At 45.2% G+C, this 26,100-nt stretch overlaps 3 protein-coding genes across 7 annotated transcripts; all 3 read left to right on the top strand.

The window, feature by feature from the left end:
- Positions 1-6: 6 nt before the first annotated feature.
- On the top strand, positions 7-4,012 carry LOC149919617 (E3 ubiquitin-protein ligase Topors-like). Of its 2 annotated transcripts, none has more exons than XM_090143535.1 (2): positions 7-491; positions 1,666-4,012. In XM_090143535.1, exons 1-2 carry the CDS (start codon positions 298-300, stop codon positions 2,831-2,833), a joined length of 1,362 nt encoding a protein of 453 aa, XP_089999661.1. In that variant the 5' UTR covers positions 7-297; the 3' UTR covers positions 2,834-4,012. The 2 variants fall into 2 exon arrangements, with proteins under 2 accessions (XP_089999661.1, XP_089999670.1); XM_090143544.1 differs by having other exon boundaries at positions 403-1,456.
- A 127-nt stretch (positions 4,013-4,139) lies between these two features.
- LOC149919618 (uncharacterized) lies at positions 4,140-8,340 on the top strand. Its single transcript, XM_090137250.1, has 2 exons — positions 4,140-6,972; positions 7,176-8,340. The coding sequence occupies exon 2, from the start codon at positions 7,258-7,260 to the stop codon at positions 8,338-8,340; it is 1,083 nt and encodes a 360-aa protein (XP_089993376.1). The 5' UTR covers positions 4,140-6,972; positions 7,176-7,257.
- Positions 8,341-8,571: 231 nt separating this feature from the next.
- On the top strand, positions 8,572-26,073 carry GLT8D2 (glycosyltransferase 8 domain containing 2). 4 transcript variants are annotated; one of them, XM_090143606.1, is made up of 11 exons: positions 8,572-10,259; positions 12,590-12,709; positions 12,978-13,022; positions 14,377-14,472; positions 15,279-15,447; positions 17,173-17,290; positions 19,738-19,822; positions 22,198-22,310; positions 22,982-23,148; positions 24,749-24,861; positions 25,443-26,073. In XM_090143606.1, exons 3-11 carry the CDS (start codon positions 13,004-13,006, stop codon positions 25,613-25,615), a joined length of 1,053 nt encoding a protein of 350 aa, XP_089999732.1. In that variant the 5' UTR covers positions 8,572-10,259; positions 12,590-12,709; positions 12,978-13,003; the 3' UTR covers positions 25,616-26,073. The 4 variants fall into 4 exon arrangements, with proteins under 4 accessions (XP_089999732.1, XP_089999735.1, XP_089999725.1 ...); XM_090143609.1 differs by lacking the exon at positions 12,590-12,709 and having other exon boundaries at positions 19,777-19,822; XM_090143599.1 differs by lacking the exon at positions 12,590-12,709 and having other exon boundaries at positions 8,573-10,259.
- The last annotated feature ends 27 nt before the right edge of the window (positions 26,074-26,100 follow it).

The raw sequence follows: 26,100 nt of genomic DNA on the forward strand, positions 1-26,100 counted from the left end.
CTGAGGGGAGCGGCGGGGCGGAGACGTCCCTCGGAAACGTGTCACGGGATTCTTGTTAAGTTGGCCGTGGCTGTGTGTGCGGAGCCGCTGACTTCATGTGTTCCGGTGTGCACCCGTTGCTTTCAGCCCATGACATCTTTATAAACATCGATAAGATCCCCCCTCAGCCTTCTCCAGGCTGAACAGTCCCAGGGCTCTCAGCCTGTCCTCATAAGGGAGATGCTCGCTATCTCAGTGTCCTTCTGCTGGGGTCTCTTGTGAAGTTCCCTGTCCTTGAACCAGAGAGCCCAGACCTGGATGCAGCACTCCAGATGTGGTCTCAGCATTGTAGAGATCAAGAGGATCAATTCCCTCGACCTGCTGGCCACGCTCTTTGCAGTGCACCCCAGGATGCCATTGGCTTTCTGGGCCACGAGGGCACACTGCTGGCTCATGGCCGACCTGTTGTCCACCAGGACGCCCAGGTCCTTCACAGAGCTCCTTTCCAGCAGGTCAGTCCCTCACCTGTACTCCCCAAAATTCCCCAGTAGTTATTCCTCCCCAGATGTAGGATTTAGCATTGGTCCTGGGTGAACGTCATCAGGTTCCTCTCTGCCCAGCTCTCCAGCTTTACTCATCCACAAAGTCTTGGGTCTCAAAACTGGGCTAGGGCTGTCACGTCCACGGTGTCACATTCTTCCCTCCACCAATCTATCACCACCAAAGCATCATGTTTATACCATTTATTTTGAGGATCACAGAGTACTCAAATGGGATGAGGTTGCAGATGAGAGGTGCTGAGTACATTAATGATTGCTCTCCTCTACAAGAACAAGGGAAAGTAGTGGATTTTAGAAGTTGTGGATCTTGCAGGCATGTTTAAAATGCAAAAAGATTAAAAAAGAAAATAAAAAAAAAGGGAAGGGGGGAAGAAATGCCTGGTGTTCTATGAAACTTTGGAAACTGGCTTTAGACAAGCTCAGCTGGTATTTTGGATATGAAAAACAGAGAGAGGGACAAGGACACCTGGTGGGTATCTGTGAAGGCACGGTCCAGAGCTTAGAGCTGTCGGGAAATGGGAGGGGAGGACAGCAGCTAGAAGTGCAGTGGTAGCCCCAGATGCATGTGCAGACACACAAAAGCAAAGTGCTGCTAAGGGGGCTGAAGAACTGTGGTGACATCATTGAGCAACAGGCTGTGATGTCACCGAGAGATGCACTGTGACCTCAGCACCCTCACTGCTCAGCTTTGGGCGCAGGCAGAGCCTGGCCCAGTCAGTCTCGTGCCTGGACTCCTGCCGAGCGTGTGGTTGCGAGGCTTGGAGGTGGAGCGAGCATTTGTCTTGGGTGCTGGGCTGTGCTTTGGGCACTGCTGGCAGTGGCTCTCGGTGCCCATCCTTACAGCCATCACTTGCATTTCCCTGGTCTGCCTGGCTCAGGCCACCGGGGCCCCAACGGGCACACGCGCAGCAGCAGAGGTGAGCTGGGTGGGAACACGTCCCCCAGGGTGGCAATGGAGCAAGTGCTGAGATATGGGGAGCTGCCAGGGCCACGGTCTGAGGGCCCTGGGAGGGCATGGAGCACAGGCGGGCTCCAGTAGGGCCGAGAGGGTGTCCTGCCGAGGGACCTGGGTATTTCCGTCCTCTGTCCCTGGGACACTGACTGACGGCGGCCTCTGTCTTTGCAGTGCGCAACATTTACCCCCGTGGTGCTGCAGAAGAGAAGGAGCTCTTCATCTTTGCTCCCCAGCACACCACAGAGTGAGGAGCATGGCAGCAGAGGAGGAATGGGTATGTCCCATCTGCCGTGATGCGCGCAAGGACATTGCCTACGCGATGCCGTGCCGTCACGAGTTCTGCCTCGGCTGCATCCTGCGGTGGGGCAAGCAGCAGGACAGCTGCCCTCTCTGCAGGAGGGTGATGGAAGTGGTCAAGGTGGCAGCGCTGGAGGATGACGAGGACCTGGACTTCGTCATCTGGCCTCCAGCAACACCTGTACCCGCCTGCTTCCAGGGAGCCATAGCTCCCAGTTTCAGCAGCTCAGGCTCTTCGCTATCCTCTTCGCCACCCCCTTCACCGTGGTCGGATGAGGAGGTGGATGAGGAGGCAGAGGAAGCACAAGATGAGGAAGCAGAAGATCAGGACAATGAGGAGGAAGAGGAGAACCCTATGGTAGGTGGTCTTCGGCCTCAGGCCTGGGCAGAGCTGTTCAGGCAGCACCAACAGATCCTGGACCCTGTGCTGCCATGGATACGCCACGAGCTGCAAGCCATCTTTGACACGCACTGGTGGCCAGCAATGGCAGTGGAGGGCTTAGTCCTGAATGCCCTGTGTGACATCGGGCTGCACAGCGAGGACTTGGTGGAGCTGATGCGGCCTGCCCTGGAGGACAGAACAGAGACATTCATCCAGGAACTTGAAGAGACTATTGTGCACCAGTGCAGTGAGGAGGCACACAGACTGCTGGGTCTGCAGGGCACCCTTGAGTCGGGAGGGCAGGAGGAGGGCCCTGCAGCCAGGGAGCAGGAGGACAGCCCTGTGGCTGCCCCTGGCCCTGCAGCCTTCTCACAAGTGACCCTCATGTCACAGCTTGGACTCACCGGCAGCAGTATAACTCTCAGCAGAGAGGAGCAGTCCAGGACAGCAGAGGCTGATGCTGCACACTTGGCGAGGGAAGCGGAGGAGCCCCATGAAGAGATGGAGCCGGCAACAGCAGCAGGTCCCTCTGCCCAGGGAAGCAGCCCCTCTGCTTCTGGCCACTCACCTGAGCGGGCCCGGCGGCCCCCTAAGAGGAGGGCCGACAGTGACCAGGACTCACAGCCGCCCTGCAAGAGGCCGCCCCCTCAGCCTCAGTAGCAGGGCTTCTCTTTACTTAAAAAATAATAATAAAACAAGATTACTCAGTCAGAGAGTTGTATGGGTTAGAAGGGATCTCTGGGGATTGTCTAGTCCAATTCCCTGCTGAAGTGGATTCCCTGCACTAGGTTCCACAGGAAAGCGTCCGGGTGGGTGAGTCTCCGGAGAGGGAGACTCCACAAGAACCTCGGGCAGCCTTTTCCAGTGCTTGTCACACTCAAAGGAAAGAAGTTATTCCTCGTGTTCGTATGGAACTTCTTACGTTTTGATTTGTGCCCACTGCCCCTTGTCCTGTCACCGAGCACTATTTGGAAGAGCCTGGCCCCATCCACTTGACTCCCACCAAAGGGATATGTATAAACATCAACGAGACCCTCTCTCAGTCTTGAAGTCCTGCGTGATCTCGCACACCAGGCGCTGGAAGGGCAGCTTGTGGATCAGCAGCTCCGTGGACTTCCAGTAGCGGCGGATCTTGTGCAGCACCACTGTGCCGGGCTGGTCACGCTGCCTGTGGCCAGCGTGCTCTTGTGGGCCGCCTTGGTTGGTGGCAACCGGGCCTTTCGCTTCCGCAGGCAGGGTCGAGGAGTCGACTGCTGCCTGGAGGCAATTTACAAATTGTGTAAAGCTCTCACTTTCATTTTGTCTTATGGTGGACCATGGCGATGGCTTAACAATAACTTTAGAGGCTGTGCGAATAGCGTCTCTGGCCGCACGAGTAGTTGTCATCACTTCATGGGCCCGCAGGCCCAGGGCCTGTGCTTGCGGGGTAATCATTGTTGGGTCTGTACCCATCAGCCGCTGCAGGCTGGAACCATGTAGCGGGTGATCCGCCCCCGTTACTTGAGCTAGTTGTCTTGCAGTTATCTTCCCATTCTTGTTTAAAAACAATCATCCCTGCTCCGTCAAAAGTTAGTCTACAGGTTTGTTTTATGTCAAATGGGAGCATATCGTCTCCCCCAAAAACACCATTTATAAGGGTGGAGACCATAGCTGAGTTAAGCCCTTTATCTGCAATTGCCTTAACAATTGCTTGTATATCCCTAGGGTTTATTGGTGAGTGGACCCTCTGTCCCTCATCCATCACCCAGACCGGGAACGCTAGTGTGGCCGATGGGGCCCAGTCGGCGCATGCAATCTTTATTTTCCTCCAGTCTGTAAGAGGGATTTCTCCCCCTCGCAGTTTCTCTTTAATTTGGATGGGAATATTTCGGCTCTTAACTCTGTTCGTATTCATTCCCTCCTCCTCTGAGTTTAAGTCAATTGCGAACCACTGGTCCGGAGTCAGAGCCCGACTGAGCGGCCACTTCCGGTTTCTCGTACCTTTTTGTTAGGCTCCGGCCCCGCCCGCCTCCCTTGCGGGCAGGCCGCTCCCTCCCTCTTGGTTCGTCCCGCCCTCTGCCCAGCGGGATGTTCGCCCCACAGGGGCTTTTCTTCAGACGGCCGCTCTGATTGGCTTTCCACCCTTCACTCACGCTCCCCTCACCTTCCCGGTCGCTCCCACCGCCTTTATCTAACACCTCCTCGATGTTCCCGCCAAGGGCGTCCTCCCCTCGCCCTCCCTCTTCTGGCTCGGCGCCATTTTGGGGCGCATAGGGGGGCGGTCGAGCCCAAACTTCCTCAGGCTCTGATTTCTCTGCGGCAGCCCTGGCCTCCTCGATTAACCCACCCCAGAAGGACTTAGCACGTTTCTGTCCCTCCATGGGCGGGTCGGGGTTTGACTGAGAGGACATGTAATCGTCATCGTCAGAGGGGTGCAAAGTCCGCGTGGCCGCCCTGACTCCCAGTCCCGGGGTGGCCAACAAACGGCTCTCTGCCGCCCTCCAGCTCTCCCGCTCCTGCATGGCCCTGCGCAGGGCCCGCACGACTCTCCCCCACGACTCTAGGCTTCTCCCACAGCCCGAGGACATCGTCTCCTCAGTTAGCGCTTTAGTGCACTTATCCCACACTTCGGGGTGGAGAATATCCACCGGCTCGTCAATGACCCCAATTCGCAAAAGCCTCGCAAGAGCGAGAGTAAAATCTTTGGGCTTACAATTGATACCCACCGCTTATCTAACTGCGATACGACCTTCACAAGGACTTCCATCCTCCTTGTTGGACTGGGAGCGTCCAACCCGCCGGGCTGGTCCTGCCGCTCCGGCTGCCGTTCACCCGTCCATGCGACAATCCCGGGTTTCGGCACCACTTGTTGCCTATCGTAGGCGTGGCAACCAATCCCAGGTCGCTTGGTCCATCAGCTCGCTGACACCAATGCGATGGACGGCAAATGGCGTTTATTGGCGGGAAAAACAGCCTTATATAACCTGGGCACTGAACGCTATTGGCTATCGGGAGAGGGACCCTGTCTTCCCGTACAACGCGATATCTTCCGGGCGCCAGACCCTCACTAGCTACAACCAGGACTCACAGCCGCCCTGCAAGAGGCCGCCCCCTCAGCCTCAGTAGCAGGGCTTCTCTTTACTTAAATAATAATAATAAAACAAGATTACTCAGTCAGAGAGTTGTATGGGTTAGAAGGGATCTCTGGGGATTATCTAGTCCAATTCCCTGCTGAAGTGGATTCCCTGCACTAGGTTCCACAGGAAAGCGTCCGGGTGGGTGAGTCTCCGGAGAGGGAGACTCCACAAGAACCTCGGGCAGCCTTTTCCAGTGCTTGTCACACTCAAAGGAAAGAAGTTATTCCTCGTGTTCGTATGGAACTTCTTACGTTTTGATTTGTGCCCACTGCCCCTTGTCCTGTCACCGAGCACTATTTGGAAGAGCCTGGCTCCATCCACTTGACTCCCACCAAAGGGATATGTATAAACATCAACAAGACCCTCTCTCAGTCTTCATCTCCCCTGGCTGAACTGTCACGGGGCTCTCAGCCTTTCCGCACACAGGAGATGCTCCAGGCCCCTCATTGACTTGGTGGCCCTCCGCTGGGCTCTCTCTAGAAGTCCCCTGTCTTTCTTGAACTGAGGAGCACAGAAGTGGACACATTAATCCTGATGCGGCCTCAGCAGGGTAGAGCTGCTGGCCACGCTCTTTGCAATGCACCTATCACGCTGTTGGTCCTCTGGGCCACAAGAGCATCCTGCTGGATCATGGCCGACCCGTTGCCCTCCAGGACACCCAGGTTCTTCTCCGCAAAGTTCCTTTCCAGCGCCTCAGCCCCCCACCTTTACCAGCATGTGTGTGGTTATTCCTCCCCAGATGTGGGTCTCAGCACTTGCTTTTGTTGAACCTCATCGGGTTTCCCCCCACCCACTCCCCACTTTCCAGCCTTACTCTTCCACTGTGTCTTTCCTGCTTTTTGCTCAAGAGAGCTGGGGCTGCCATGTGCACAGTGCTGCTTTCTTCCCCCCATCAATCTATCACCACCAAAACATCATGTCTATACACTTTATTTTCTCGTTAAGGAACACAGAGCATTTAAATGGGATGAGGTTGCTGAGGAGAGGTGCTGAGTACGTTAGCAATGAACACCCTCCTCTACAAGAGCAAGAAAAAGCAGATCTTAGAAGCAGTGGATCTCGGTGGCATATTCAAAATGGAAAACCAAACAAAAAAAGTGGAAGCAACGTCTGGTGTTCTCTGAAACTCTGGGAAGTACTTTTGGACAACCTTGATTGCTGTTTTGGACACCACGAAGGGAGGGACAAGGGCATCGGATGGGCCTCTGGCAAGGCATAGCCCAGGGCACTAAACTGCTGGCAAGGGGAAGGGGAAAGAGGAGGGGAGGGAGTGGCAGTGGCAGTGGCTGGAAGAGGCACTGGGGTCACCCCAAATGCACGTGCAGACACAGGGATGCAAAGTGCTGCTGGGGCAAGGGTTGTGGAGGCAGAAGGACTGCAGTGACGTCACCAAGCAACAGGCTGTGATGTCTCTGTGCAAGGCACTGTGACCTCAGCACCCTCACTGCTCAGGTTTGGGCGCAGGCAGAGCCTGGCCCAGTCAGTCTCGTGCCTGGACTCCTGCCGAGCGTGTGGTTGCGAGGCTTGGAGGTGGAGCGAGCATTTGTCTTGGGTGCTGGGCTGTGCTTTGGGCACTGCTGGCAGTGGCTCTCGGTGCCCATCCTTACAGCCATCACTTGCATTTCCCTGGTCTGCCTGGCTCAGGCCACCGGGGCCCCAACGGGCACACGCGCAGCAGCAGAGGTGAGCTGGGTGGGAACACGTCCCCCAGGGTGGCAATGGAGCGAATGCTGAGATATGGGGAGCTGCCAGGGCCAGGGCCACAGCCCTGGCACGGAGCAGGGGCGGGCCCCAGTAAGGCTGAGAGGGTATCCTGCCAAGGGGACCTGGGTGTTTCCATCCTCTGTCCCTGGGACACTGACTGACGGCGGCCTCTGTCTTTGCAGTGTGCAACATTTACCCCCGTGGTGCTGCAGAAGAGAAGGAGCTCTTCATCTTTGCTCCCCAGCACACCACAGAGTGAGGAGCATGGCAGCAGAGGAGGAATGGGTATGTCCCATCTGCCGTGATGCGCGCAAGGACATTGCCTACGCGATGCCGTGCCGTCATGAGTTCTGCCTCGGCTGCATCCTGCGGTGGGGCAAGCAGCAGGACAGCTGCCCTCTCTGCAGGAGGGTGATGGAAGTGGTCAAGGTGGCAGCGTTGGATGATGATGAGGACCTGGACTTTGTCATCTGGCCTCCAGCATCACCTGTACCCGCCTGCTTCCAGGGAGCCATAGCTCCCAGTTTCAGCAGCTCAGGCTCTTCGCTATCCTCTTCGCCACCCCCTTCACCGTGGTTGGATGAGGAGGTGGATGAGGAGGTAGAGGTAGAGGTAGAGGTAGAGGCAGAGGAGGTGCCTACGGTGGGCGGTCTCCCACCTGACATCTGGGCAGATCTGTTCAGGCAGCACCAACAGATCCTGGACCCTGTGCTGCCCTGGCTGCGCCAACAGCTGCGAGCCATCTTTCACACACACTGGTGGCCGGCAATGGCAGCGGAGGCCTACCTCCTGAATGCCCTGTGTGAAAACGGGCCGGACGGCGAGTGGCTGACAGAGCTGACACGGCCTGCCCTGGACAACAGAGCGGAGGCGTTCGTCCAAGAGCTTCTCAACACCATTGTGCACGAGTGCGGTGAGGAGGCGCACAGACTGCTGGCTCTGCAGGACACCCACGTGCCTGAGGGGCGGGAGGAGGGCCCTGCAGCCAGGGGGCAGGAGGACAGCCCTGTGGCCGCTCCTGGCCCCACTGCCTCCCCGGAACTGGACCTCACGTCGGGGCCCAGAGTCAGCACTGCAAGTCCCAGCGTTGAGGAGGAGACCCACACAGCAGTGGCTGACGTTCTTGTGGGTCCCAGTCACGTCCCTGCTGCACACTTGGCGAGGGAAGCGGAGGAGCCCCTTGAAGAGATGGAGCAGGCAACGGCAGCAGGTCCCTCTGCCCGGGGCAGCAGTCCCTCTGCTCCTGGCCACTCTCCTGAGAGGGCCCGGCGGCCCCCGAAGAGGAGGGCTGACAGTGACCAGGACTCACAGCCGCCCTGCAAGAGGCCGCCCCCTCGGCCTCAGTAGCAGGATTACACTTTTCTTTAATTAAAAATAAATTAATTTATTAAACATTACACTGAATCAGAGAGTTGTATGTTTTGGAAGATTGTCTGGAGACCATCTCTTCCAGCCCCTGCTGAAGCAGGCTCCCTGCAGTAGGCTCTGTAATGCACTCCAGGATGCCATTGGCTTTCTGGGCCATCAGGGCATGCTGCTGGCTCATGGCCAACCTCTTTCCCACCAGGAACCCAAGTCCTTGTCTGCTGTGCTCCATTCCTGCTGGCATTTTTGACACATATCGCAAGATGCCATCTTTTTCAGTTTGTTAGAATAGAATAATTATTGTCAAACTTCTAAAACTATTAACCTGCATTTTAAATTTAAATATGTGGGTTGCTCAGGAAGTAATGCCTCCTATTTATTTCCTTGGAAACTACAACAGATATGAGGATCAATATAATGCTGTTTAATAGAGCATATTGTTAGCTACCAAAGACCACTTTTCAGCACAGTCACCACCACTGGCTATGCATTTTCCCCTGCAATTGAACAAGACCCTGCATGCCACGCACACAAAAATCTGCCCTGGTGATGTGACTGTCACCATCACCAGCATTGAAACATACCACCCACTGCCTCACTGTGCTCATATCCACTGTTTGGTCTCCATAAACATTCTGCAAGCATTGATGAATTTCAACGGGTGCCATTTTTTCCACACCGTGCATTTCAATTCCACGCCTTTACTTCACATTCACCTCCATCTCAGACACCAATTTGTCAGACTGCCTCTTTGCTGCTGTCACATAGTAACAAAACATAGGGGAATGTTGGTGGGAAGGTTCAACCTCTACTGCCAGACCTCCAACATTCACCTCTGACACTGCAGACCAACATCATAAAATAGGAGATACTAGTTTCGAAGCAGCCGTTGTACTTTTTTTAAGTTTTGCACTGTCTCACATGAAAAATAATTTAAGATCTATTATTACACCTTTTACCAGTGATGGAAGTCTTGTGTTAAAACATACATATAATTGTAAAACATAGTTCAGTTTGTGTTGTTTTTATCATTGCAAAACATATAAAAGGAAGGTTCCTAGACAAGAGGGAGAGAATTTGAGTAAAAAAAAAGTGATAGAGAACTAAAATTGTGAGAGCATTCCAGGAGAGCTTAGGAGGCTGAGTACCAACATCTGCGAGGTTCCTTAATCTCAAGCTCCTTTGACTCCAACCCAAACCCTTGGGTTTAAATTCTCTAATTTCTCAGAGATTTGGGGCAGAGACAATTTAAGTCAGCGTGCATGTTCAGAGTTGAAGTTTGCAAAGTTTGCTTAGTTTCATGCTTGCAATAACTGTGCCAGCAGACACTGGAAAAATGTTGGCTTTCATTTCTACTTTGGCATGCTGTTGTTTGGCTCTTGCACACTAGTTATCTGTTCACATTTACCATAAATAATGACTAGAAACCTAACCTGCAACTAGACATTTTAAGTAACTTCTGGAACAGTTTATTTCCTTCTTTCCTCCACCCCCTTAAGACTTTTTGTCTTGTGGGATTTATTTGCAATCTGCTAGATGAAGCTCTAAGGCAAGTTTGCCAGATCTGGGGCTGCATCATCGTTCAGCACATCTGGAAGTGGTTTATGGGCTCTCATTCCTTTGGTGCCGCGTCTGGACTCTGTGCTATTCCTCAGCAGCAGAGAGAGAAAAGAAAACCAGCACTACTCCAAAGTAAACTCTGAAGAGTTTGAAAAAGGAATTGAATCTTAAAACTGTTTCTGTGCCCTGTAAGGCCCTTGTACAGGGGACTTTAAAGGAGGACGATGGGCAAGGAATCTTTGGCAAGAGAGCTGACAGCTGTGGGCTATCTAGGATCCAAGTAAAAAGCTCTACAGCTCTTCAGGAGAAAGGAGTCCCGATTACTGTGCTTCTTTGAAGAGGTAAAAAGACTAATTATGCAGGAAATGTCCGAGCGGTAATGTCACTGTTTCTGAGTTTTCCCTTCTACAGCCCCTCGTTTTGTTACAGATTTTGGCAGCTGAGTTATGGACTGCCAGGTTCTAGGAACTAATGTCTAAATTCAGGAAAAATGAATAAATATTTGAAGGGGAACAAATATTCCTCTCTTTTTCTGGAAACCAGTAGGTGATCAGTCTGAGTTGCTGAAACTTTAGGAACTTTGTAGGTTTGAAATGCAGACTTATTTTGTTTGATTATTTTGGACTTTGGATTTTAAAATATAAAACATAGTTCAGTTTATGTTGTTTTTATGATGCAGAAGATATCCTGAGGCTGTGACTATTCAACTTTCATTCTGTGGTGTTCATCAGTATTATTTGTGACTCTCATTACAATTTAATTAAAAGCAGTAGTCAGCTCCATTGAAGTCAGTAGAAAATTGCTGTTAGCTTGAATGAGATGAGAGTGTTACTTCAAGAGTGTAGGGGTTTTTGTTGCCTCTGTCCTCATCTAAATGAGTAAAATTTGTAATGGCTAATGCTGCAATACTTGTGTAATGTGTGAGAAAGGGGACATTTAAACAGCAGGCTTTTGTGACTGATAAGTTTGTTTTCATCTCTATGTAAATGAATGCCACATGAAAGGAGTGGGCTGCTGGAATGCAGGCAAGGGCTGCAGATGTGAAAGAATTGCTCTTAGAAATATTCTTCTCTCTACAATCTAGTCAGCTGTGAGGATCTAAATAAATGCAAATATATCATGGCTTGTAAACAAAGCCTCATCGTTGCTTTATGTATATTTTTATTACAATTTTAGTTGCTAATCAAAAAGTGGAGTCTAATTCATTATGCTCCCTCACTATCAGTATTAACCAATGGGAGAGATTCATTTTTGTGACTCAAGTTTCAAGAATTTTTGCCGTTCCATATTCCTTTTCAAGGAATCAGAATGAATTTCATTTTTATATGTGCACAGAAACTGTTGTCTATCCTTATCTAGGCTCTAGTGGATCTGTGTGTATGTAATTGGGAAAAATGGGTTTCAGTTGTGTAGATAGCTGCTGTAGTGGTGGAATCACATGGTTGTTTCTTCCTTCCCTCCTGCCCCAACTTCTGTTGCTGATTTTTTACTGTTGTTTTTTTCACAAAAACAGCAGTAGTAAACAATACCAGCGCTTCCAGAACTCAAACAAATGTTATCTGTTACACAGTTCTGTATTTTAGGGGTTACGTTCTTTCCTCTTGGGCATAAAGACACGGTCACGCTTAGGCCTTGTTTAGAAGAGCAGTTTTATGGAAGGCTACTTCACTTTCCTAAGCATCACAAATACAACGCATAAATCTGAGGGCAGCTCTGAAAGTAATGCCTCCTATTTTATGATGTTGGCCTGCAATGTCAGAGGCAGCTGTTGGTGACATGGCAGGAGAGGCTGAACCTTCCCACCAATGTCCCATTACATGTTGTTGCCGTGTGACAGATGGCAGCAGAAGGGCAGTCTGACAAAATAGTGTTTGAAATGGAAGTGTGCATGAAGCAAAATTCCTCCATGCAGAGAAGTGGCACCCACTGGCATGCATTCACATTTGCTGAACATTTATGGGGACCAGTGTATGTGAGCACAGTGAGGTGGTGGTGATGTGTTTCAGCAGTGGGAACAGTGACACTCACTTCTGCTGATGCAGACTTCTGTGAGCACAGCATGAAGACTCTTGCTCATCACTGGCAAAAAGGCGTAGCTAATGGTGATGACGGTGTTGAAAAACAGCCTTCTGTAGCGGAGAATTTGCTGTATCAGTGTTACTGTGCTCTTTGTAGTTGTAGTTTCCAAGAAACTACAATCATAGAATCACAGACTCATAGAATCAAAGAATCATAGAATCATAGAATCAAAGAATCATAGAATCACAGAATCATAGAATGGCCTGGGTTGAAAAGGACCACAATGATCATTGAGTTTCAACCCCCCAGCTACGTGCAGGGTCACCAACCACCAGACCAGGCTGCCCAGAGCCACATCCAGTCTGGCCTTGAATGCCTCCAGGGATGGGGCATCCACAGCCTCCTCAGACAACCTGTTCCAGTGCGTCACCACCCTCTATGTGACCACTTCCTCCTAATATGTAACTTAAACCTCCCCTGTCTGAGTTTAAAACCATTCCCCCTTGTCCTATCACTATTCACCCTTGTAAACAGCCATTCCCCCTCCTGTTTATACTTTCCCTTCAAGTACTGGAAGGCCACAATGAGGCCTCCCTGGAGCCTTCTCTTCTCCAATCTAAACAAACCCATTTCCCTCAACCTTTTCTCATAGGAGAGGTGCTTCAGCCTTCTGATCATCAAGGAGCACTAGGAGGAGTGATCAAGGAGGCACTACTTTCAGAGCGGCCTACATACAAGCCACTTTGCACAAGTTCCCCTTTTACTGTTGCTGGTAGGACAATTCCTAGTTTGGGAAGTATATTCTAGCAAGAGGTTAATATTTGTGATTACTCTTGTGTTTTATTTGAGATCTGATATAGATATATTTACAAATTGCACCTGATGGTGTTTAGACACCATTTTGTAAATTTTTTTAAGACGTGTTAAAAATGTTACTTATTACTGATGTAGGTGATTGGGCTGAATGTATTAAAACACAATGCATTTCAATTCTTTCTCTCTCTCTCTCTTTTTTTTTTTTTTTTTTTTTTTTACTACAGACCACAGTTCTTATCCTACAGAACACATGGCTCTTTTAAAGAAAAGTAAGAGAGATTAAAAGCATTTTTAAAATATGCATTTTTAAAAGAGGGCAGTGATGTCAAATGGAATTGCTCAAAACTGCTGTAACAGTTGCATGCAAACTCTAGTTTTGCCAAATTAGATTTAACCTTTATTATCAAAATAAGACTTTTCTTGTAAACTACATCAGATAAGTATGGTCATAAATTCCACTAACCAGAGATCACTCACCACTTTTCTCAGCGACACTTATGGAGCTGGGCTTTCCCTCTAAGGGCACAGGTAATGAGTAGCTCCACGTGGGTTTGTCCAGAGCACCCAGAGTGGCTTTTTAACAGAGCTATGCACAGTGATGCTCTTCATACTCGCTTCTGAAATGCAGCCCTGAGAAATTTGAGTTCTCATCAGTTGTCAAGATCAATGACTGAAAATCGACCCAAAATTTCACTGAAGCCCGTGGATGTTTTCTCAGCTGACGTGAGTCAGTGCAGTTGGTGACACGTGTGAACCAACTGCAACTTATTTTCATGCTCAGTTCTGCTCAATAACCCCTTTTGAATCGAAGAGACTAAAACTTTGTTTCCTTTTTTCTTTTGTACTCCTTAAATATTTACCATCACACACAAAAGTGATGAAGAAGATCTAAAGAACTCCATAGAGTATTTCCTCCCCATTATACCACTGAGCTGTTATGTACTCACAGTTGGCTTATGTTGGATGACTTAACCTAGTACAGCAAAAACTGATAGGAACTGTGAAGTCGTAATATACAGCAAAGCACTTGCTTTTGCATTTTTGGATTTGGTTTTACTAATTAAAGTGTCAACATTTGTATGTGTTTTCAAATTTTGCAATAAACCCTACCTGGTTTCAGTGGTGTGCTGGGTTTATTTTTCTAGTACTGTTAGAATTTTGCTTGAGTATACCTTTGCATGTTGAATTCATATAAGATTTTTGCATGTTGAATTCAGTTCTTTTTTTCTTGTGTCTGAAGGAAGTGTGAGTGAAGGAAAATGTAGGAAAAAATAATTTGTTCTTGAAGTCCCAGGATGTAGCCAATGAAGGAAAGTTCCAGGCTTCTAGTATTCAGAAACATGAATTTAATAGTATGGAGTGTATTGGGAGCTTAGTGATTTATTGAGCAACCAATCAATGAAAATCAGATGGTTGGAAATAAATGGAAAAAGGTAGGAATGCATTATGCTATTAACACGGCATTTGTAGTTCGATCAAATAGCAAGAGAAAGCAGACTTTGGCAAACACAGCAAATACACATGCTATGTAATGGTTGCAAATTGTCTTTCTTTCTGAAAAGGTACAATTAGTACTCTAGCTATTAGAGTGATCGTTAACAAATTCTCTCTATTTTGTTTCAGTTAACCAGATCTTACTGTTACTTCTTATATTAACTGTGTGTGCAATTCTGTACAACAAAGTTCACAAAGCACCATCTGCCTTAAGGAATGAAGCAGGTAAATGACTTATGTTTCTGATTTATAGTTCTTTTCTCTTCATTTGAGCAGTTTGGGTTGGCTTTTTTTTGTTGTTTGTTTGTTTGTTTCCCCATAATTAAACCTGTTTGCCTTGCAGTAGATGAGCCATTTAAGCTGTTACATGTGGTCTGGGATGCAGTTTTTTGGTTCTGAATTCCTCAAAGAAACTAGCAGGAGAGTGACTAAGAAATGTCATCCTGCTTCAAATTTTTATCCAGATGTCACTGATGAAGTTGGAAGCTGGTGTATATCTTTGGTTACACTGAACACTATTTTTTCCCCATTTTATCATTAGCAACTTCCTCGTGGTGCAGAACTTTTCACTATTCCTTTCTAGTGTGCTTCCCAAAGAAGTGAAGCTCATGCAGTTGCACCAGCTCTTCCACTTACCTCCTTCCTTTGATAATTTTGGAATCTATCATTCAATTTATTCTAAATATAACTGAGAAGTCTCAAAGGTATTCAGACTTCCTCAGGTTTCATGTGAATAAGCAGTTACATGCAGGACAGCCTGAATTGTGTCCCTGTTGGGCAGAAAGCACAGAGAACTCTGTATTCTGTTTGGAGACATCCAACAGTCCCATCCACCTAAATGTGGTTCTGGATTAGCAACAGTTCATGCTGTGTATCTTGGCAAATGTGGATGTATAGAAGATCTGGTAAAGAAATGGGGTGATTGTGATATGATTCTACTGTTTGTAGAACTTTGTGCTCACTCATATCAACCAGATAGGATACAAGCGTTTCTCAATTTTCTAATATAACATATGGTTTGTTTCTTGTAGATGACTTGGAGAGTCCTAAGGAAATGGAGGAAGAAATCCCAGTTGTAATCTGCGCTGCTGCAGGCAGAATGGGTGCAACTGTAGCAGCAATCAGTAGCATCTACAGCAACACAGAGGCAAATGTTTTGTTCTACATAGTTGGACTGAAGAACACCATCCCACATATTCGGTATAAACCAGCCTTATTTTATTTCATGCTGTAATTAGGAGCAGATTGTTGCTTTCCTTAGCATGGGCATAAAATTTAGAGGACTTTTCAGGAAATTGCTTCTTCCTTTTGCTTAAGTAGTGCTATTGGTTTCAGTCCCCCGGATTCCCTACATTTAGGCATAAGGATCATTTTGCCCCACTCAAGGCACTGACTAGTGTAAAGGGGTATGAAATAACTAGACCAAGTCCATAGCTGTGCCTTTCTGCCTTTTGTATCTGTAGAAGGATATATAATTAGGCAAGTGACAAGCTTACTTGTTGCATGCCCGCTTTGTGGCATTGAGCTCACCTTGTGTGGAGTCATATCTTCAGCTTCGGAGTAGCAAAGCCTACTGCCTAAAGCTAATTTCAGGTTAGACGTAGTGTTAAAGTCTTGAAATAGAGGCCCAAAGAAGCTAGTAATGAATGTTTGGATGTTAAATTCAAACGTTCTCTACAAATGGAGGTGTGGTGTGAATCGAAATAAAAGCTGATTGTTTTAGTAGTTCTTGCCTCTGGCTGCTTCTGTAACTTGTGTACTCACAAAATGTGTCAAAGTGAAAAGATGTGATGAGTTTTCCCAATCCAATTCATCAGTAATCTAGAAAATAGAATGGAGAATGTTCTCTCTGTATCTGCAGTTGGCATGAAGCTGGAAGAGACATTGAGCAGCATGATGAGCTGAAAACAAATTGATGATGAGCTGAAAAAAATGAGCTGTAAACTGTGATGAAGTTCAGTAGAGGTGGAAATAACTGATTGTGTTAGCTCAGGGTGAAGCAGTTGTTTTATAGAATCACAAAATCATGAAGGTTGGAAAAGATCTTGAAGATCACCCAGTCCAACCATCAGCCCATCCCCCCCATGCCCACTGACTGCGTTCCTCAGTGCCACATCCATATGGTTCTGGAACATTTCCAGGGACGGTGACTCCACCACCTCCCTGGACAGCCTGTGCCACTGCAGCACTGTTCTTTATGAGAATAAATGTTTCCTAATATCCAACCTGAATGGAATCATAGATTCTATTTGATAACACTTGCCAGAGAATATAGGAACTCCAGGTGCATAGTAACATGAGTGTAATTTAAGATAGGTCAGACAGAAACTTTACTATAATCATAGTGAGAGAGCAAAGGCACAGAGTGATAGATGCTGTCTCAATGTTCTTTTGTTAAGTACTTGGTGTTCCTATATTCTTTGATACACTCATTTTGAAAACTACAGAGCTATGACTAATAATGGACCACACTACTGTGTGTGGACATGCGTACATACACACATACACTTCATAGTGAGATATGCTTGTGGATGTATATGGCCTCTGACAATGTGAGGACATTTTTTGATGATAAGAAATGTGACAAAATATTGGACAAAAACAGTTTTTTTCCTCTGCTAACCTGTGAATACATATGATGATCATCTTGAAGAACATAAAACTGCAAAAGGGAAAAAAGTAACCTATTCTTTAATAGCACAGCAGATAGGATAAGAAAAAAAAATGGTTTATAGTAAGAAAGACAAGGAAACTGACATTTAATGCTTGTGGTGAGGAAAGATGTGTTGCTGCAGACAGAAGTGGTTCTGTCTGGGGGTCAGGTAGACCAAGTGAGCTTCCAAGGCCTCTTATTCTCCTATGAGTCTGAGAAAATATTTGCTAAAAGCTGAATATTTATTTTAACACTTTTATTTTTAATCATAGAAAATGGATTGAAAATTCTAAACTAAAAGAGATAAAATTTAAGACTGTGGAATTCAACCCCATGGTACTGAAAGGAAAAATCAGACAAGATGCATCCCGTCCTGAGCTACTACAGCCTGTGAGTAGACAAACACCACATAACACATTTTCAGAATTTTAATACTTATTACAGGTTTTAAGATGTCCCAGTCCTCTGTTCTGTTACACAGAAGGGGTATAACTCAAAGTAGCCCCTTCAGGTCCAATGCTAAGCTTTCACACAAGAAGGAAATGTGCACTGTAACAAGTTCCTTGCAACTCTTCTGTCTTGCTGGGATGTCATCTATTCTGTGGCATAAACTCAGCGATTTGAATGTGTTGTTTAGAAGAGGAAAGGTGTCATAGTGTTCTTTGTGTCTCCATGATATCTAGTGGGCTGCAATCTGTTTATGTCTGGGATTAATTCAGAGACTAGAAACTAAAATATTGCTGGTTGACAAGAGGCAAATGAAATATAAGGAATTATTAGTAAAAGAGTTAGAAACAAAGCAGGGAATAACATTATGCCAAAATGTAAATACATAGTTTTCCCACCACCCTAAATACTCTGTGCAGATTAAATCCACTTATCTCAAAAGGATATAGAACCACTGGAAAAGTCTTAGGACTGTTCAGAGTGTTTGTTCTTTTGCCCTTCTCTGAGCTTGTGGCATTTCTAATGCATGAAAAGAATTTCATGCAATATTTGTGAGAGTAATTTAATATTCTTTAGCCTGGAAATGGCCTTCTGGCATGAAAACAGTAGAGATCTACAGAACTGACTGGCATGGAGGTCAGAATAGGGGATGATAACTTACTGTCTCTTCTCATATAAGAACTAACAGCTATTCAAATAATTTAGTAAGAGGAACAGTCAGATCAAAGAAGAAATGTTGCATGTTTTTCAAGCAGTGAGTACTAAACCTCTAGAATTTGCTGCTAAAATATCTTGTGAACGTAATAAATTCACAGGGATTCAGTGGAGGCTGAAGTGGACTACATCTGGTTCAGGAAATTTCTTGAGTTGCAAATTTAAATGAATTCTGTATACTTGCTGTATTCTTACATTTGTCTGATCATCTCTGCTTAGGACCACTCTGACAAGTGAAATGATCTGAATCAACATGGTTGATGGTGATGCCTTTTCCCTCTGTGTATTCATTATTTCTATTGTATTGTCTTTACTCAACGCTGGTGAGATTGCATTTGGGATAGTGTTGTCCTGTTCATAGTTGGATCAGCACCAGAAATTTATGAATTTATTGAAGTGAATTCAATAGGGGGTCACAAACGTGATGAAGGGACTGGAACATATATATGTGAAGAGAGGCAAATAGAGCTGGGACCATTCATCCTGCAGAAGAGAGGGCTCCAAGGGATCTGATCAATGTGTTTATTAAATACCTGATGGGATGGATGAAGACAAGAGAGCCAGTCTCATTTCAGTAGTGCCTGCTAGTAGAGCAAGAGGCAATGGGCAGAAGTTAAAACCATAACATTAAATCTCAATGCAAGGTAAATCATTTTTTAATGATGAAAGTGGTCAAACACATGGAGCAGGGTGTGATGTCTCCATCTGTGGAGATATTCAGAACCCAACTGTACATGGTCCCATGCAGTTTGCCCTAGTGGGGGGAATGGTCTGGGAAGGATCTCCATTCCAACATAAGTGGTTCTGTGATTCTGATGGAAGAGAAACTATTTTGGACTGCTTGGTTAAGCCCACAGTAAACAAAGTGGGATAAATAATGGGGTCAAGACACTGGGAAAGCTACATGAAAGAAGCATATGATAGTTGGCTAGTGCCCAATGATGAGAGAAATCAAAACAGAATATTAATTGAGACAGTGTCATCTGAAATCCAGGAAGAAAATTCTCTAGCCCCCATGTGGTGTTAGAAAGAGGCATTCCTTTATTCCTCACGATACTTACTGGGCATCTTGACAAGTCAAGCACGTGCTCTCAGAGTTAAAGTTCTACATGTAAACAGTTACAACATACATATGCAATACATTCGCATATTCATTCTTTTCCAAGAACTCATCAATATATGCTAATGTCCTTCTGGGCATGCCTGGTAGGAGCCTCTGGTGGTCTTAGACCACCTACTTCTTGCTCATTTTTCCCTCATCATCTTCATCACAATGACTTTTGGCTGACCATTAGCTGTTTTTCCCCAGTTTGGTGGATTTACATTGCTGTAATGTCATAATGAGCAACTTTCTTTCTTGGTGCACTATAAACTAAAACAATATATGTGAAATCCAAGAAAAAAGTCCTTGCACCCAGTGGTTGCAAACATAAAAGAAGTCTGTGAAGCAGGATCATTGAGAATAAGAAGACTGTTCACACACCAAGCAAAGCTAAACTGAAAAGTTCTAGAACTAGCATAGCATTTATTGATTCCTTTTGCTAAACTACTATATTGGTTCTCAAACTAATATACTGATCCCTATTGCTAAACCAGCCTATATTAATGGAAGCTTGACACTAATGCATTAAACTTGTTTGTAATTTAGGATTTACTCTTCTTTTCCTGTTAAATAGCTGAACTTCGTTCGATTTTATCTTCCTTTGCTTATCCAGAAACATGAGAAAGTCATATATTTGGATGATGATGTCATTGTTCAAGGTAAGCTGTCTCCAAAAAGCAATTTCTAGCAGAATTAGCATAAAACTTACTGCAGCTTTCATGGTCATCTCAAAAGACAGGATATAGTTAAAAGCAAGGAAGCTGCTAGGAATGTTGTTCTTGTGAAAAATACAAATAATCTATTTATTTAGAGGAAATTTTGAAGAAAAGTATGTCCCTACATGTCTGCTGAACAGTTGATTTTGATCAAAATTACATGCACTGTTTTCATTTAAATTAAATTTGGTCAATTGCTTTTTCACTTGGGTGCGACTTGTGTTTCCTGCTAGCATTCAAATTCCCACAAATGTTGGCAGCACCTTTCCCAGAATTGCTATTTGTTCTTCAGAGTAGGAGGAATTTACTCAGCTAGGTGGGCTAAGACCCCAAATACTAAAAATGTGATTTTGAACATCTTCAGCTCAAAATCCACAGCATTTTTCAAATCGTGATTAAAGATGTTAGAGTTCTTAGACAAATAAGAACAGTCAGAAAATACAAAAATCCTGAAAAACATATATTTTTTTTTCATACAGATAAATCAAATTAGAGGAATAGTTGCTTTTTTTTTTTTTTTTTTTTTTTTTTTCCCCAAAGAATTTCTGACCCCCACTTACCTGCATCCCTCTTTCCTGCACCCACTCTGACATTCACCAGGAAGAAGACTACTTTCAGCCTGAATTAACTACCTGGTAGGAGTCAAGGCAGTACTCCCACAGACAGCAAGGAGGTGGCCCACAGCAGGGGGGAGGTAGGGCTTTCTCTTCCATTAGGGTATACCAGATTGTGTCAGCTGATACTGCTTCTGGAAACATAGATAAGGTGCAGTTTTTCATTACAGCTTACGGTAGGCTGCTGCCTACTGAAGCAGTCTCTCCTATCCTCAGGCAGCTCCTGTTACTTCTCTTCTTTCATATCTACAGCTGTGAAACAAGCTGACTAAGCTGCTTGACCTGGCAGAAGACAGGCTATGTTAAAAAACAAAAACAGAAATCAACCAATCAAAAATGTAACAACCACAAAACACAAAACCCTTTTTTCTCCTTGTTTCTTCAGTCAGCTTAGGTTGCTCATCCTTGGGCAGTGTAACCATAGGGCTCAGAGGAGGAGAATAAGGTTGGGCATGTGGGAGCAGAAGCAGAGGGTGGGAGTCTGTTTTGGCAGCTGCTTATTTGTAATATGAGAGAGCTCCCTGTTTGATGTGTCTGGAATGGGAGGGGATAGGAGCTCTGACATGGTAAGGAGTGAATGAGGATTTCAGAGTTTAACTTGAGGTTTGTTTGTTGGTCAGCTGCTTTCTGTGGAGCAGTAAGAATGAAACATGCTGAACTTTTGGAACAAAATCCAGAAGGCTGTGGAGTCTCTTCTGAAAATGTTCACAAACCATGCAGACACCTTCCTCTGGAACGTACTATAGGGAGCCTGCTTTAGCAGGGGTTGGACTACATGATTTCCAGAGGACCTAACACATACAACTCTGTGATTCTGTGTAGTGTTTGTGTATTTAATTACAGAGAAGAGTAAGCCCTGCTACTGTGGTGGAGGGGTTGGCCTTTTGCAGGGCAAGTGTAGGTCCTGGTCACTGTTAGTGTCCCTCTTATGGGGCTGCCAGGCACTCCCAGGTAGGTGGCCAGGAGTGGAGGGGCTGCAGCTCTGGGCAGAGGGACCTCAGGCTGCAGCCCTGGCTCTGGGAGCTGCCCACATTCCAGTGCTCACCCCGTTGCCACCATGTCCCCACCCAGCTAACCTCTGCCACTGCCTGCCCATGGAGTGTGAGCAGGGCTGCCACCCAGATCAGACTGTTCAGGGCCTCATTCCACCTGGCCTTGAACACCTCTAGGGATGGGGTATCCACAGCTTCTTTGTGCAGATGTCATGTGTTAGGCTATTTCCCTCTGTCAGGAAGGAGTTGGGTGGGTTGGGAAGCCTCCTGTGTAACAGGCACCTTTCAGCTGGCCAGTGCTCATCAATCAGCACTGGGAATGCAGGTATTTTCCTAAAAGGTGTAAACACAGTATTATCAGGAAAACAAAACCAAGCAACCAACCAAAAAACTGAAAAAGCACTTCTGAGGGAAAGAACTAATAGAATGCATAATCCTGTAACCATGCTTCTTAACAACGTAATAAGCTTCTGTTTTAGTTGTTTTTGGATGTTCAGACCAGATTATTGTAATCAGTATTCAGTACATCCACATCTGAAATTAGACACCCAAGTACAGGACTCAAATTTGAAATTTTTCCCATATTGCAAAATTCAGCCTTGACTGATACCTAGAATATCTGCTGAACTAACTAACATATATGAGAAGTTATCCTATCATCTGTGTAGATGTGTGATACATTTGTACTTATGCTCCTGAACTTTGTGAACAGGTGACATTCAGGAACTCTATGATACAAGGCTGGCTCCTGGCCATGCTGCGGCTTTTTCAGATGATTGTGATCTCCCTTCCACACATGAGATGGTTAGAAGTGTAGGGATGCAGGTAAGATGCTGTTCTGTAATTCTAATCATGAATATATTGACTCATAAATGTAATATGGATCTATGTGTTCCCCAAAGTATGTATGTAGTGACAGGATGAGGAAAAATGCCTTTAAACTGGGAGAGAGCAGATTTAGTCTAGATAACAGGAAGAAATTATTTAATGTGAGGGTGGTGAGACACTGGAACAGGCTGCCCAGCGAGGTTGTGGATGCCCCCACCCTTGAGGCATTCAAGACCAGGCTGTGATGGGGCTTTGAGCAGCCTGGTCTAGAGGGAGGTGTCCCTATCTATCGCTGGGGGACTGGACCTACATCATCTTAAAGGTCTCTTCCAACCCAAACTATTATGATTTCATGGAAGTTTTCTTCTAATATTTTAAAATGATTTTTTACTGGTTTTACAGTTAATGAAGTACTATAGTTCTGTACAGAAAGACCAAAATACGGTGAGGAGAGAGCTTTATAGAACTTCCATGGTACAAAACTGTGGAAGAAGTAATTCAGTAGCTGGGAGCACTGTGCCTTTCAACCCCATGTCATATGGAAATTGAGATAGATAATCATCATTTAGAAACTCAGCTTTGGGGGTGCATATTTAGTAACATAGAGCTACACTTATTCATTGAGATTCACAGGGAATAAATATATATATATATTTTTAACTTCCTAGAACACATACATGGGATTCCTGGACTATAGAAAGCAAGCAATTAGAGACCTCGGCATCAGCCCCAGCACCTGCTCCTTTAATCCTGGGGTAATTGTTGCTAACATGACTGAATGGAAAAATCAGCGGCTCACAAAGCAGTTGGAAAAGTGGATGCAAAGAAATGTAGAGTATGTATAGAAATCTAGCTTTGCACTTAACTGTAAACTGAACATTAAAGTATCATCTTCTGTTTATAAGCTCTTTAAAGATTGTAACTCTATAAACAGTCTTTTCTTCACTTCTTGAAATCCCAAAGTAAATTTCCACATGCTTAAACCTGATCAATAGTGTAACAGGAAATGCCACCTGGAACTTCAGTCTTGCATTTAATCACAAACCACACTCAATGCTGAGGGGCACTGAGAACACGTGGTTCTTGTTTTGGATGACCTACCTCACCTTGGTTCAATACACTTATCATCTTCCCTTCTTGAGGCTGGTTTAGAGAGGAAGGAATATTTCCTTGTTTGTGTGGGGTTTCTCTAATTGAACTGTCGTTGGGCATCACATTTCTTAAAATACCAATAGAAAACACTCCTCTATAGACGAAATGAACCTGATGTGAAAGATAATTTTTCACTATGATGAAGTCATGAATATAGTGAAAACAGTGTTCATTTTTTTTCATTGTTAATCTGTTTGCAAATTTGACACTTCCTTTCCCTGCAAAGGCTTAAATTTAGGAAAGTTAAATTGAAACAGTTATTTGTGCTTTTGGATTCCATTCGTTATTGGTTATTTTCAGGACAGAAGAAAGGAGGAAAGACACAAACAATGAGCACATGAATGAATGAAAAGCTCCATGGCTTTCTCTTACTCTGTTTACAGAATGTTCTGAAAGGCCACTGCTATGCTTTTTAAGAGCCTGAAAAAAACCTCCATGAGCATCACAGCAGATTCATTCTAGAAAGATGATTTTGTACCATTACAATACATTTGTGTTCCTTTTAGCTCAATATTGAAACCACAGTGAACCGAATAGCATTGTTATTAGTAAGAAAGAGTTTTTGAAAGTTATGATTTTTTTTCATTTGTTGTTCTGTAGCCTCTGAGCACCTCTTGATACTTCTCAGGCTTCCTCCTTGCTGGACACAGCAGGCAGCATAATGTCCTGCAGGCGCTGTGGCTGCTCCCATCTGCTGCCTGGCCAGGCCCGCAGCACACTGTGGCCAGACATCTGCCTGCTGCCACTTAGACATCCCTTCACAGTAATTTGACTTTTTTTTTTTTTTTTTTTTTTAAACCCTGCATTTTTCACAGAACTCACAGGAAATTAATATCCATTAGCTGCTGGTTTATACTAACCAGTCTGCCAAATCTGTTCTGAAGTTAACTTCAGGCCTCAAAGTTGGCCAGGTGGGAAGCAGAAGGAAGACAGACGCACGGCAGTGTGTACAGCTTCCTAAGAAACCAGGCTAAAATAGGTTTGATTCCATTATGTTGACAGCTTCTTTTTCCTACTGTAAACTTTTTCAGCCTCGTAGACTGCAGGCAGTGTGCAGAATACTCAGCTTCATGCTGGGTCTGACTCCCAGCACATTGCTTTGCAGCAACAACCTACTCAGCAGGAATTGGAGTTCCAAACGCAAACAATTAAACAATTAAAAGCATTAGAAAGGAATATGCTGAAAATCAGGCTGTTTGGAGTACTTACAAGTTTAGTTGTCTGATTTTTGTACTAAAGACTCTTTGATTGAGGTTCAGACATTTTCTTGTTTTCTTTTGCAGGGAAAACCTCTACAGCAGCACCCTTGGGGGAGGTGTGGCGACCTCTCCAATGCTGATTGTATTTCACGGAAAGCATTCCACTATCAATCCTATGTGGCACATACGGCATCTCGGTAAGTTTTAACTTTCTATTTGCAGCTGGAACCCAATAAAGTGAGAGGTTAAGATTCCAGTATAGGACCTTACATTAGTTACAGGACTGCAGAATAATTGATCTAAATTTTCTTAAGCCATGGAAAAGAATGTATGAAAGATCTGAATATAGTCACAGACTTAAAAAAAAAAAAAAAAAAAAAATCAGACACTTCTAGAAGGCACAGCAGAAGTACATGGGATGCCTGGCAGTCTTTGTGCAGCCCATATTCTGGAGGATGTAGTTGACATTCACCTGGCAATGGTGACTTATCCTGAGAAGATAATAGCTCAGTTAGCAAAGTAAAATGAACAGCATGATGAAGCTGTACGTAAATACCAGCTACCAGGATGTTGCTGTTAAGAGGAAGCTGAGATTTTTCAGATGTGGAGTTAAAGAGGCCTGAAATTGAAAAATGCTGCTCTATTATACAGTTAGCTGCCTCCTGACAGGTGAAACCATGCTAATCAGACTTTTTAAAAAACAAACAAACTGTATTTACCTCATTGTGTAGTGTCTTCCAGTACTAAAAGCTGGATTTTATTCCATGTACTCATGCAGGTTGGAGTCCCGATACCCGGTATTCAGAGCATTTTCTTCAAGAAGCTAAATTACTTCACTGGAATGGGAGATATAAACCTTGGGACTATCCCAGCATTCACACTGACCTCTGGGAAAACTGGTTTATCCCTGACCCTTCAGGGAAGTTCAAATTAACGCGTCCTGACAGCTGATACTGAAAACACTTCAACATATTCAAACCTTTTGGTTTGCAGTATGCAAATAGTTGGCGATGCAACACATCAAATCATATAACTAACTGATTGTAGAAAAATGTTGCTTAAATATTGCCATGATGTGACTATCAGTTTTTAGGGCTTATGGTTGGTGTGTTAGTTACACAGTTCAAAATTTTTTTTTACTTTCAAATAAGGTGAGGAAACAAGTTTACTTTGAGATATTTTCATTAAATATTTACTGAGGTGAATATAAAGAAACACACAGATAATGCATTTCAATGTGAGGTCCAGTATCTGCCAGGAGAAAAAAATCTACAGAGGAAATAACTTGTGATACTAGATACAAAGCGTCTTTAGTCTATCAGCTGACATGGAGCAGCTCAAAATTAAAACTCAGGCAGCATTTTAATAAGTAGAATTCAGCTGCATGATGATCATTTTGCAAAGTGCAAAACACTGTATTTGTGCAGTCAGTGTAT

Source organism: Phasianus colchicus, chromosome 1 (assembly GCF_987193195.1).
Source record: "Phasianus colchicus chromosome 1, bPhaCol1.hap1.1, whole genome shotgun sequence".
In the NCBI taxonomy this organism is placed as follows: domain Eukaryota; kingdom Metazoa; phylum Chordata; class Aves; order Galliformes; family Phasianidae; genus Phasianus; species Phasianus colchicus.